The sequence below is a fragment of the Maylandia zebra genome, linkage group LG4, assembly GCF_041146795.1.
Source record: "Maylandia zebra isolate NMK-2024a linkage group LG4, Mzebra_GT3a, whole genome shotgun sequence".
In the NCBI taxonomy this organism is placed as follows: Eukaryota; Metazoa; Chordata; class Actinopteri; order Cichliformes; family Cichlidae; genus Maylandia; species Maylandia zebra.
The window spans coordinates 642114-656464 of NC_135170.1; the positions used below are offsets into that span (position 1 = coordinate 642114).

General features: G+C 42.0%; 1 protein-coding gene across 1 annotated transcript in view; it reads left to right on the plus strand.

Annotated features, from left to right (window-relative positions):
- Positions 1-14351, plus strand: part of rgs9a (regulator of G protein signaling 9a) — a 36965-nt gene that overhangs the window by 16923 nt on the left and 5691 nt on the right. Inside the window, exons 5-12 of the mRNA XM_004573128.2 lie at positions 376-427; positions 1405-1463; positions 1978-2054; positions 2281-2362; positions 2475-2537; positions 6321-6350; positions 6484-6545; positions 11568-11681. Of these exons, the coding sequence (XP_004573185.1) occupies positions 376-427; positions 1405-1463; positions 1978-2054; positions 2281-2362; positions 2475-2537; positions 6321-6350; positions 6484-6545; positions 11568-11681 (539 nt within the window). The remainder of the gene's footprint in view (positions 1-375; positions 428-1404; positions 1464-1977; positions 2055-2280; positions 2363-2474; positions 2538-6320; positions 6351-6483; positions 6546-11567; positions 11682-14351) is intronic.

Consider the following 14351-nt stretch of genomic DNA (forward strand, 5'->3'; position numbering starts at 1 on the left):
CATTAAAGTAAACCACAGTTGGTTTTTCAGCAGACACGTGTGTGATGACTTCACGTGCTCATCCATCCTGAGTTCTACACACATTGTTGTGCGACTGAGAATAAACTCCTGTGAAATGAAATGATTTGCTTGCACTATGTTTTTATGACATAAAATAATTCTGTGCTGGCCATGTCTGTGTGTGTGGGCTGTTTTATGTTGGCAAACGATTCATTAAACCAAAGCAAAGAGTGTGGGTACAGGTAAAGGTCAGGGAAGGACATGAGCTTTCTTTAGACTGTTTGCTGTAATTTAGTTGTTTCAGTAATGTCCAGAAACATTTTAAATAAACATTGAAAGCAGACATATAACTGGTTTCATTTTCAATGTTTTCAGACTCCTTACTTCTGGCCAACACAGAAATGGGTCCCAGACGACTCTGATTATGGTGGGTATCCTGTGATATGAACTTACCTGCACTTTGTTTCTACAGGAACCTGCAGGCGGTGTCATACCTCAGTCACCATATATTAAACATTTACAGTGGGATGCAAAGATTTGGGCAGCCTTGTTAATAGTCATTATTTTCCTGTATAAATCGATGGTTGTTACAATAAAAAATGTCAGTTAAATATATCATATAGGAGACACACACAGAGTGATATTTGAGAAGTGAAATTAAGTTTATTGGATTTACAGAAAGTGTGCAACAATAAATAAATTCAGAGAACGACTGGTAGGAGTATTAATGGATACAACTCACTTAAACTAACAATAAAACTTGACTGTCTGTTTGTAGGTAAATATATTTAAGTTGAATTAATTGACAAAAGTTTTGTATTTAAATTTCTTCCCCCACAAAGATAAGTAAAAACGTTCTCGCCTGATCTTCTCAGAAACAAAGCCTGATCTTTTTCAAAGAAAAAGCCTCCCACGATGCACTCGGCAAACAGCGTTAATATTTTCAGTGTTAAACATTTCCTCAAATAAGAAGTGGAACACCTGAGAGCTGGTCCACAAAGGCAGCCCAGGAGCCTGTGTTGAGTCAGTGTGCCAACATCATGTCAGAGCTGTGCTGCAGCGGTCGCACAGTGGTTTTCTGCAGCATGGAAACACTGGGCTAATTTTATGACATCGTAGGATCGAATCATTTGAAATCATTCATGTGAGTTAAAGCTGCTAATGAACCACTTTGCTTCCATACCTTTAATATAGCAACAGTATGAAGCAGTAACCTGGAGGACATAGAAACAACTATGAAATTAACGGGATTTCTATTAAACAAACACATTTAAACCAGTAAATTATAAAGAAAATAATGTTGTTCATAGAAAGACTGGTTTTGTTTATTGTAGCTAATAATCTGATGAATAAAATTTACTTTTTGTGTTTTGACTGTGTTTTTATTTGGTTTTGTGGTTTTAGCCATTTACCTGGCAAAGCGGAACATCCGGAAGAAGGGCGTGTTGGAACCATATGAACAGGTAGACAATGTGTCTGCTTCTAGATGTGTAATGAGTAGCACAGTCATTATTCCATTATTAACTGGAATACATTAAGTCTACTGGTCTTCAACTCAATAAGGCTTCTCAGATTTAAGCTGGGAGATTTAAGTTGAGGGCTGATGTCACAGAATGATACTGACACAAACCAACAGTGCAATTTTGGATCTTCTTGTTTCACTGTTTTTCTATTTGAAGCAGCAGGAATGAAATGGTGATGAAGTATTCATTCACAAGACATTTAACTTTTCAAACGTCACTGGCCCCATAGCTTCTGCCTCGGATGTGCCACAGTGGCTCCTTTTACTCTGTGGGCCCTCTTTCTGTCTTTTTGATGCTCCTCTTCACCTTTCTGTTTCTCTGGCGTCTCACCGATCAGAGGCTCTTTCATCTCCTGGTTATAACAAGAATGCAGTCAGCACGTGCTGATTAAACTCTTAAACTAAAAGGGATTTTCACCTTGCTGCTCCATGCTGTGTGTTTGTGTTTCAAACAGGCACATTACAATCACCTCCATGAATGGCTGAACCACAAATGGGATTTCATTGTGATGCAAGCAGCTGAACAGTATAAGTAAGTGACACTATCACAGCTCGTAATGTATAATGCCCGCTGCCACCACAGATGCTGGTTTTTGAGACTATTTCTTAAAGTGCAGTTTGCTGCAGCGTGGTCACTAATGTACAGTGATTGGTCCTGATGCTGTGACGGGTCTTGTAGGCACTTCTGTTGTTTGGTTTTAGGTTTTCACAGATGATTTCCTCTTAATACCCCACTTACCTGCTTGTACATGTGTCAGGGCTGGCAAAGAGAGGAAGAAGCCAGATCGCGTGGTGTTTGACTGCCAGGAGAGGGCGTACTGGATGGTGAACAGGCCTCCGGTCAGTCTTTCAAACTCTGTGCTGTCTACATGTTTTAATCTCATTTATAATCATGATCTGTAATTGTATTATTTAGACTGTATCTATCTTGAATGATGTTCTGTGTGTCCAGCGTTGTGCTCACAGTGCCATGGACTGTGGTCCAGAGAGGCTCATTGACCCAAACACAGATGAGGTGAAAGGTCAGTAAACATAGAAACCCACAAACAGGTGTGGAGCAATGACAGTGTTACATGATTACATGAACTTAAAATCCTTTTTATGGAGATGCAGTCTAACCTTATGAAGCACTGTATGAGTGAAAAATGGTTTGTAAATGCCATTTAAATACCATGATACTGTAAATACTCTAAATACTGTAAATACTCTAAATACTGTAAATGCCATTTAAATACCATGATACTGTAAATACTCTAAATACTGTAAATACTGTAAATACTGTAAATACCCATTTAAATACCACGATACTGTAAATACTCTAAATACTGTAAATACCATTTAAATACCATGATACTGTAAATACTCTAAATACTGTAAATGCCATTTAAATACCATGATACTGTAAATACTCTAAATACTGTAAATACCATTTAAATACCATGATACTGTAAATACTCTAAATACTGTAAATACCATTTAAATACCATGATACTGTAAATACTCTAAATACTGTAAATACTCTAAATACTGTAAATGCCATTTAAATACCATGATACTGTAAATACTCTAAATACTGTAAATACTCTAAATACTGTAAATGCCATTTAAATACCATGATACTGTAAATACTGTAAATACTGTAAATACTCTAAATACTGTAAATACCCATTTAAATACCATGATACTGTAAATACTGTAAATACTGTAAATACCCATTTAAATACCATGATACTGTAAATACTGTAAATACTGTAAATACTGTAAATACCCATTTAAATACCATGATACTGTAAATACTGTAAATACTGTAAATACATTTAAATACCATGATACTGTAAATACTCTAAATACTGTAAATGCCATTTAAATACCATGATACTGTAAATACTCTAAATACTGTAAATACCATTTAAATACCATGATACTGTAAATACTCTAAATACTGTAAATACCATTTAAATACCATGATACTGTAAATACTCTAAATACTGTAAATACTCTAAATACTGTAAATACCCATTTAAATACCATGATACTGTAAATACTGTAAATACTGTAAATACTGTAAATACCCATTTAAATACCATGATACTGTAAATACTCTAAATACTGTAAATACCATTTAAATACCATGATACTGTAAATACTCTAAATACTGTAAATGCCATTTAAATACCATGATACTGTAAATACTCTAAATACTGTAAATACCATTTAAATACCATGATACTGTAAATACTCTAAATACTGTAAATACCCATTTAAATACCATGATACTGTAAATACTCTAAATACTGTAAATGCCATTTAAATACCATGATACTGTAAATACTCTAAATACTGTAAATACCCATTTAAATACCATGATATTGTAAATACTCTAAATACTGTAAATACCCATTTAAATACCATGATACTGTAAATACTCTAAATACTGTAAATACCCATTTAAATACCATGATACTGTAAATACTCTAAATACTGTAAATACCCATTTAAATACCATGATATTGTAAATACTCTAAATACTGTAAATACCCATTTAAATACCATGATACTGTAAATACTCTAAATACTGTAAATACCATTTAAATACCATGATACTGTAAATACTGTAAATACTGTAAATACCATTTAAATACCATGATACTGTAAATACTCTAAATACTGTAAATACCATTTAAATACCATGATACTGTAAATACTCGAAATACTGTAAATACCATTTAAATACCACGATACTGTCAATACTGTAAATACTGTAAATACCCATTTAAATACCATGATACTGTAAATACTCTAAATACTGTAAATACCATTTAAATACCATGATACTGTAAATACTCTAAATACTGTAAATACCATTTAAATACCATGATACTGTAAATACTCTAAATACTGTAAATACCATTTAAATACCATGATACTGTAAATACTCTAAATACTGTAAATACCATTTAAATACCATGATACTGTAAATACTCTAAATACTGTAAATGCCATTTAAATACCATGATACTGTAAATACTGTAAATACTGTAAATACCCATTTAAATACCATGATACTGTAAATACTCTAAATACTGTAAATACCCATTTAAATACCATGATACTGTAAATACTGTAAATACTGTAAATACCCATTTAAATACCATGATACTGTAAATACTCTAAATACTGTAAATACCCATTTAAATACCATGATACTGTAAATACTCTAAATACTGTAAATGCCATTTAAATACCATGATACTGTAAATACTGTAAATACTGTAAATACCCATTTAAATACCATGATACTGTAAATACTCTAAATACTGTAAATACCCATTTAAATACCATGATACTGTAAATACTCTAAATACTGTAAATACCCATTTCCACATCAGTTTTCAGATTTTAATTATATTTCCAAATTTACAAAAAGCTACATGTTTCTGTTTACATGTTTACATTGGTAATTTTGTGATGGCAGTAGAGCTTCAGTTGGAGTTTTGATTGGATGCTCAACCTTCTATATCTGTATTTATTTTAAATATTAAAGGAAATACTGTATTTTACAGGATGAAGATATTCAGAACACTTATTTATTGCATTTCCCTTTCTTCTGTTTTCCTCTAACACAGATCTCTTTTCTCACATGAACATGAAAGAGTAATGCAGAAAGGTTTATGTGTGTCTGCACAGTGGGGTGAAAAAGTTTTCACAGGGTCATTTCTGGGGTGGATTTACTGCCACGCTCATTCCTAGAAAGGCTGGTAACTGTCGAGAAAGTTCTCCACCTGTGGAGACATAATCTTTATGTCTTTTTTGCATGTTTGTCACACTTCAATGAGTCAGATCATCAAACAAATCTGAATATTAAACAAAGACACGAGCAAACACAAAGTGCAGTTTTGTTCTCAGAGAGAAAATGAACACAGATCCAGAATTTAGTAAATGAAGAACACAAGAGTACTTCACAGAAGTCCAAACAAGGCTTCATAGTAGTGAAACCTTGTAATGGACAGAAGCAGGAGGGTAACGAGACAACTACAAAAAAGAGACCAATAAACCGATGGATCAAACTCCGTGGTGATGAAGAAAAGACACATGCAAACCAGAAATAACTTTGCTTAAGTAGCCAGACTTTATATCCCCACTGTGTGACATTATAGTGTTGTGGTGTGGTAAGTGGTCATTGTACTAATGAGCAAAACCAAATTGGCTGCCCTGCAGCACACTGGCGACCTGTCCAGGCTGTACTCTGCCTTTCATCCCATGGCAGCTGGGATGGGCTCCAGCACTCCAGAGGACCTGAATTAGATACATGGAATAAAATGGATGGATGGAAATGGGCTATCTGCTGAACCTTGAGGATGGTTTGATGGTACAGGGTTCCACTGTTACCTCACACCATGCGGGTTCTGGTATCAAACCTCCAAATTTGCTGGGCATCAATTTGGCCAACGGCATGTTTGATGAAATAATGAGTCTGAATTGTTAATAGGTGTGAATGTTAGAGTTTGTGGTTGTCTGTCTCTGTCTTAGAAAACTTACTCAATTCTAGCATTGGGGGAAAGCACTGATATTGATATTTGGCTGCAATTTTCAAAAAGCTTTGCAAAGTTAAGTAATCATTTACCCCAGAGGAACCATTTCTGCTTCAGCAGACCTGAGCTGTAGATCTAGACCCCTAGCATCAAAACGTCTTTCTGTATTTAATCATACTTGTTAAGCTTATCACATAACGAGTACTACTGCACCAAAAAAAAATGCTTCCATGAAAACTTTTCATTTTATAATTCTTTTCTTTCAGAAAACCACTTTTGATATCTATAGACGCAAGGTAAGTCTTTGAGTTGCTACTGAAAAATTAAAAGTATGCATGCATAAATACACAGCTTTAGCTGTACATAGGTACAAAGGTACTTTGGAAATGGAAATAATCCAAATAACAATTCTGTGTGTGTTTTTTCTAGAACATGTTCTATCAACAAGCTATCATGAGGTCCAAGGTCAAATCTAGCGTCTCCCTGGGAGCGTAAGTTTCTTTCTGGTACCAAGACACAGATTAACCCTGCAGATGCCCCGCCCCTCCCTGAGCCTGGTTCTGCTGGAGGTTTCTTCCTGTTAAAACTGAGTTTTTCCTTCCCACTGTCACCAAAGTGCTTGCTCATAGGGGTCATCTGATTGTTGGGGCCAGGCCCTGGAGCCAGGCCTGGCCCTGGAGGGTGCCCGAGTGCGAGCGTCTGGTGGCTGGGCCTTAGTCCATGTGGCCCGGCCGGGCACGGCCGTAAAAAGGAGGCACCGTAGGGGTCAGTTGCATTGTGAGCAGGGCAACAGCCAGGAGTGGAGGTCCTGGCGGACCGATCCCCGGCTACCAAGACTGGCAATTGGGACATGGAATGTCACCTGTCTCGTGGGGAAGGAACCTGAGTTAGTGCATGAGGTTGAGAGGTACCAGCTAGATATAGTATAGATATAGGCTCACCTCAATGCACGGCTTGAGCTCTGAACCCAGTCTCCTGGAGAGGGGCTGGACTCTGGAGTTGCCCCTGGCGAGAGGCGGCGGGATGGACTGGGTATCCTGGTATCCCCTCGGCTTGCTGCCTATATGTTGAGGTTTCTCCCAGTGGATGAGAGGGTTTGTTCCGTCTGCCTTCGGGTCGAGGAACGGGTCCTGACCACCGTCTGCACTTATGCGCCGAGTGGTGGTTTAGAGTACCCAGCCTTCTTGGAATTCCTGGGTGGGGCTCCGGAGCTCCACCTGGGGTCTCTGTTTTCCTACTGGGAGATGTCAATACTCACATGGGCAATGACAGCGAGACCTGGAGGGGCGTGATTGGGAGGGACGGCCTCCCGGATCTGAACCCGAGTAGTGCTTTGTTACTGGACTTTTGTGCAAACCACAGTTTGGCCATAACGAACACCATGTTCGAACATAAGAGTTTCGATAAGTGAACGTGGCACCAGGATGATCTAGGTCAATGATCAATTTTGTAATCGAATCACCAGAACTAAGGCCATATGTTCTGGACACTCGGGTACAGAGAGGGGCTGAGCTGTCAACTGATCACCACCTGGTGGTGAGTTGGATAAGGTGGCGGGGGAGGATGTTGGACAGACGTGGCATGCCTAAACACATAATGAGGGTGCGCTGGGAATGCCGCGCAGAGCAGTGATGTGCGATACCACTGATTTGCTTTCCGATCCGATACCAAGTAAACTTCAAGGTGGTATCGGCGATACTGATCCAATACCGATACTTTGTACAAAAACTTTTTTTTAACTGTATCTTTTATTGTATCTCAAATTATAGATTCATAATGATTACAGGACTTCAGATTACTTGTTCTTATCACTTAATAATGCAGAATTATCATACAGAAAACTGAAGTTGTGTGCCATTTGAGCATGTTGCCTGCCTGCAGCACTAAAGGACTCCTCGAGAGACGTCTGTCTCGCCCTGGCAGCACCTGTCCCTCTCCTCGTCTTCAGTTCACCTCAACATACGCTCATCATATTCTGTGATATGATTTACTCTGAGGTGTTTGACGAGGTTAATGGTGTTGCCAGAACACCTCACTTTCTTGCCACATGTATCACAAACCGCATCTTGGCTGTTTGTGGAGGTAAAATACGTCCACACATTACTCCGTTTACACTCAGCCATTGTTGTGAGTGCGCATGACAAGGGGCTGCAACACATTCATAGAGCTGTATTTCACACATGACTATTAAAGGCAGAAGAGGAAGTAGTCCCTTCCAATGTAGACAATCCAAATGATATTGTTTCTTTCCACTGTGTTCCTGTTAATGATAACCTACAAATTTACCCTACATTACTAAAATATCGATATTTTAATATGAGAATCGATTCTAGAACATGAATGATTGGTATCGAAGGAATCGATATTTCAGTATCGATCCGCACATCACTAGCGCAGAGGCCCCAGTCTGCACTGGAACAGTTGGTGGTTGCACTTCTATAGATCCACCAAAGGGAGCTGCAGGGGTCTGATGCTATGCTATGTGATATTCAGTTATCACATAACTATAATTTGTACTTGGAACATGCAATACTGGCCATATATAGTTGGACTGACCTCAACACACAGCTTGAGGAATGATTATCAGGAGATATTCCACCCTCAGTGATAGATGTGACCCATCAGTTCACTGTCTACACACAGTGTTGGGGAGTAATAGAATACATGAACGTATTTAAAATACAAAATATGAGTAACTGTATTGAATTACAGTTACCGTTTAAAAAGGTGGTATTCAGAATACAGTTTCTTTGTTGAAATAAAGCGATTACCCGTGATGTGTCTGTGAGCGAGGGAGGGAGAAAAAGGAAAAGTACGAGCTGTCTCCAAGCAGAAACGGGAGCTGGAAGCATGTAAATATAATAATAACCACTGCAGCCAAACAGAGAGCCTGACGAGCCCAGCTGTAAGTAAGCTGTTAAGACTCGACTGTACGCTGTGTTCCTGTTTTCCTCTGAAACAATAAGCTTCGTTGGAGCAGCCTTTCAACGCCTCTCTCTGTCTCTCGCTAGCAAAGTTGACCCAGACAACAAAGTAAAGCTAGTTTTCAGCTACAAGCCCGACACGAACCCGACGTATCAGCCAGAGGTCCCTTTACTACGGTTCGGAACCGCTGACCTGTTTTATATACGCGCAGAATAGTTTTCTATACAAGATCGCTGCAAAAAGTGCAGCCTTACCTAATGTCCACCTACTGTTACTCATTTATATGAAGATTTTAACATCTAGCTGGTGTTGGTGTGGAGAGTAACCTTCAGTAATAAATGACACAGCAATAGTACATTCATGTAGTTATAAAAACCATGATAATATATTAAGTAATCCAAAGTATTCAGAATACGTTACTCTCATTGAGTAATGTAATGGAATCTGTAGTGGAATACATTTTAAAAGTAACCTTCCCAACACTGGATACACATTGGGTTTTGTCCCAGTGGCCAAGAAAGCTTCCAGGTACCAAGCAGTTTTTAGCGACATAGGGCCCTGTTCTTAGCTTGCTGGTAGTGTCAGCTGCCCCCTGCCTCTAGTTCTCTGGGGCTCTTGCCCTTTGGACATGAGGGCTCCATCTGGGGCTTTCTCCTTCTGCTTAGGTGGGCATGCAGTTGTCATTAGAATATGTGGCCTTGGGACTTCTCTTCGGTTGCTATGGATGGCCTGGGTCTCCTGGGCCTTTCTCTCTCTCTCATACACACGCACACACACACACACACACACACACGCACGCACACACACACACACACACACACACGCACGCACACGCGCACACACACAGACGGGGCGTGGCCTTTGGATTGGGAACTGTGGTGGTAGTTGGTGCTTTTTAAGAAGGAGTGCCGGAGGTGTCTTCCAGCTTATACTTCGTTTGGAAGGTGTGCGGCCAGGATACTGGAGAGCAGATCTCACCCTTTAGTTTAACCTCAGGATCAGGAGGAACAACATGGCTTATGTCCTGGTTGTGGACCAGTGGAACAGATCTTTGTCCTTTTGAGGATATTTAGGATATGGTGTATGAGGTTTGTCCAACCAGTCTACAACTGTTTTGTGATGTGACTGACTGTGGCCCCTTTTCTGTAAGAGGTGTGTTGGGAGCATGGGTTATCAGGCCCATTATTAAAGGGTGTTGGGGTCCCTGTACCATAGTGAGACCTTGTTTATCTAGTTTACCCTAGTTTAAGGCTCTAGGCAGTAACAGAATGAGATTATATCAGATATAGTTTCAAATCAATATTCTAAGCAGGCATCTGCTTTGATGCTAATTGAAAGAACAGGTTCAAAGATTTATTATTAACAACTAACAGAAATTAAATACATCATTTCCCCTAAAAATTATGGCACATTATTGGTTTACAGGTATTAAAAATACAGTAAACTCAAATTAACAGTGTATGGTGTGTTTGACAGTACAAATATGTTAAAGTACAAACATAAAACAATGCACTGTCATCATTTTATTGCCCAGCACTACATACAAGTGCTGGAAATGCACTTCCTGCAGAGAGTTCCTGGGCTCTCCATCAGAGATGTGGAGACAAGCTTGGTCATACAGTACAGCAGGGGTCCAGGGTTGTTAAAGGAGTCAGTTGAGGCATCTGTTTGGAACGCCACCCAGGTGCCTCCTAGGTGAAGGGTTTCCAACTTCCAACTTTCTCTGTGTGCCCTCCTGCAGAAACAGAGGAGATTCAGTCTCCTCAGGGTGCTTTATGTTTCAATGTAACCCTACAATAATACGACAGAGAAACCCCAACCATCATATGACCCCCCATGAGAGAGGTCTGGGCTCTTCTGCCTGGACTGCTGCCCCTTAGACCCTCACTAAGATCAGCTGTGGACACTACATGGATGCACGGAGACTCGACACCACTATGAGACATTTGAAAAATCATTAGAAGGAACAGTTGCAAAAGTCCAAGATACAACTGGGAAATTCAGGTCGATACCATGTAGCGCACTTTGCAGAGAAACACGAGTTCAAATGTCAAAACTGCAGCTTTGCCATACTGCATCTAACACTTATAACAATTACTTCTCCTAATAAAAACAATACTCGTAGGTAACTTTGTGTAATATTTTGAGTGAAATGAGGAGAAATAAAGACAGAAACCAGAAGGAGTATTTCAGTCACAGTTTGGAGGGTCCCAGTGGTGAGCTCCTTTCCATTCTGTCTGTGTGGCTTTTCTCAGGATAAGGGAGAGGGTGTGTGGCTTGTTTCTAATCAGCACGGCTGGAAAACAGCTGGTCCCAGTGAGCCACTGCTCTAAAAAAGCCCTCATAGCTCAGTGACTGTGTCACTCGCTTTTTTAAACACCTTTTTGTTTTTTCAGTACTAAAAACTCTGAGAAATCTCTTCACTCGAGTTCTCACCCACAGCACTAAGAGTACTATCATCATTAGTTAAAATACAGTTTATTTAAATGAACATATATATGCATCTCCTTTTGTCGCGGCTGTGCTGCCTGGTTTTGACATCCTCAACTAGAAAATAAATGAAGCTAATAACAGTTCTGTCTCTGCAGGCTGGTCAAATACATCACAACCTACAAAAATCATGACCCGTTCCTGGCTTCCTGTCTACCCAGCAACCCGTGGCAAACAGACCATGATGCATACTGGACTCTCAACATGAGAAGGTGAAAAACAAAACAACAGTGTACCAACTTCAGCAGCAGCACCGATGAGTCTTTGCAGTCTAACATTTTAAGTGTGTTTATTTGGAAAGTTGTTTAAAATAAATTAATGAATTATAAAAAGTCCCTCGTACCCAAGTATGCAGTCAGCTGGGGAATAAAATGGGAGGGGCACTCAGTTTGTGTTGTTTCCCGTGTTTATTAAAAGTTTCTGTACATGAAAGATGGATAAAGGTCTAAGCCTTTGATACATGAGTGATGAAACATGTTCCACCTTTGTGACCCTGATGTGAAGAGTGAAACATCCTGATATGTCCAAACTATTGTTTTACACACACTGTAAACGTGTGTTTTAATGCTGCTGGAGCAGCAGTGGGGACAAACAGACACAGAGACATGGCAGACATGACACAGGGACAAAAACAGTGCGATGAACACAGGACTACAAATGAGACAGGCACAGAGAGACGAGACAGCACACAGAGATGAGACAGGCAAAGAGAGACGAGACAGCACAGAGAGACGAGACAGGCAAAGAGAGACGAGACAGGCACAGAGAGATGAGACAGGCAAAGAGAGACGAGACAGGCAAAGAGAGACGAGACAGCACAGAGAGATGAGACAGGCAAAGAGAGACGAGACAGCACAGAGAGACGAGACAGCACAGAGAGACAAGACAGGCACAGAGAGACGAGACAGGCACAGAGAGACGAGACAGCACACAGAGATGAGACAGGCAAAGAGAGACGAGACAGCGCAGAGAGACGAGACAGGCAAAGAGAGACGAGACAGGCACAGAGAGACGAGACAGCAAAGAGAGACGAGACAGGCAAAGAGAGACGAGACAGGCAAAGAGAGACGAGACAGCGCAGAGAGACGAGACGGGCAAAGAGAGACGAGACAGCGCAGAGAGACGAGACGGGCAAAGAGAGACGAGACAGGCACAGAGAGACGAGACGGGCACAGAGAGACGAGACAGCACAGACAGACGAGACAGCACACACAGACGAGACAGCACAGACAGACGAGGCAGCACAGAGAGACGAGACGGGCACAGAGAGACGAGACGGGCACAGACAGACGAGACAGCACAGACAGACGAGACAGCACACACAGACGAGACAGCACAGACAGACGAGGCAGCACAGAGAGACAAGACGGACACAGAGAGACGAGACGGCAAAGAGAGACGAGACAGCACAGAGAGACGAGACAGCACAGACAGACGAGACAGCACAGACAGACGAGGCAGCACAGACAGACGAGGCAGCACAGAGAAACAAGACAAGCACAGAGAGACGAGACAGGCACAGAGAGACGAGACAGCACAGAGAGACGAGACAGGCACAGACAGACGAGACAGCACAGAGAGACGAGACAGCACAGAGAGACGAGACGGGCAAAGAGAGACGAGACGGCACAGAGAGACGAGACGGCACAGAGAGACGAGACGGCAAAGAGAGACGAGACGGCACAGAGAGACGAGACGGCACAGAGAGACGAGACGGCACAGAGAGACGAGACGGCACAGAGAGATGAGACAGGCAAAGAGAGACGAGACAGGCACAGAGAGACGAGACAGCACAGAGAGACAAGACAGGCACAGAGAGACGAGACAGGCACAGAGAGACGAGACAGCACACAGAGATGAGACAGGCAAAGAGAGACGAGACAGCGCAGAGAGACGAGACAGGCAAAGAGAGACGAGACAGGCACAGAGAGACGAGACAGCAAAGAGAGACGAGACAGGCAAAGAGAGACGAGACAGGCAAAGAGAGACGAGACAGCAAAGAGAGACGAGACAGCGCAGAGAGACGAGACGGGCAAAGAGAGACGAGACAGCGCAGAGAGACGAGACGGGCAAAGAGAGACGAGACAGGCACAGAGAGACGAGACGGGCACAGAGAGACGAGACGGCAAAGAGAGACGAGACAGCACAGAGAGACGAGACAGCACAGACAGACGAGACAGCACAGACAGACGAGGCAGCACAGAGAGACGAGACGGGCACAGAGAGACGAGACTGGCACAGAGAGACAAGACGGGCACAGAGAGACGCGACGGCAAAGAGAGACGAGACGGCACAGAGAGACGAGACGGCACAGAGAGACGAGACAGCACAGACAGACGAGACAGCACAGACAGACGAGGCAGCACAGACAGACGAGGCAGCACAGAGAAACGAGACAAGCACAGAGAGACGAGACAGGCACAGAGAGACGAGACGGCACAGAGAGACGAGACGGCACAGAGAGACGAGACGGCAAAGAGAGACGAGACGGCACAGAGAGACGAGACGGCAAAGAGAGACGAGACGGCACAGAGAGACGAGACGGCACAGAGAGACGAGACAGGGAAAGAGAGACGAGACGGCACAGAGAGACGAGACAGCACAGAGAGACGAGACGGCAAAGAGAGACGAGACGGCACAGAGAGACGAGACGGCACAGACAGACGAGACGGCACAGAGAGACGAGACGGCACAGAGAGACGAGACGGCACAGAGAGACGAGACGGCAAAGAGAGACGAGACGGCACAGAGAGACGAGACGGCACAGACAGACGAGACGGCACAGAGAGACGAGACGGCACAGAGAGACGAGACAGGCAAAGAGAGACGAGACGGCACAGAGAGACGAGACGGCACAGAGAGACGAGATGACAACAGAAGCT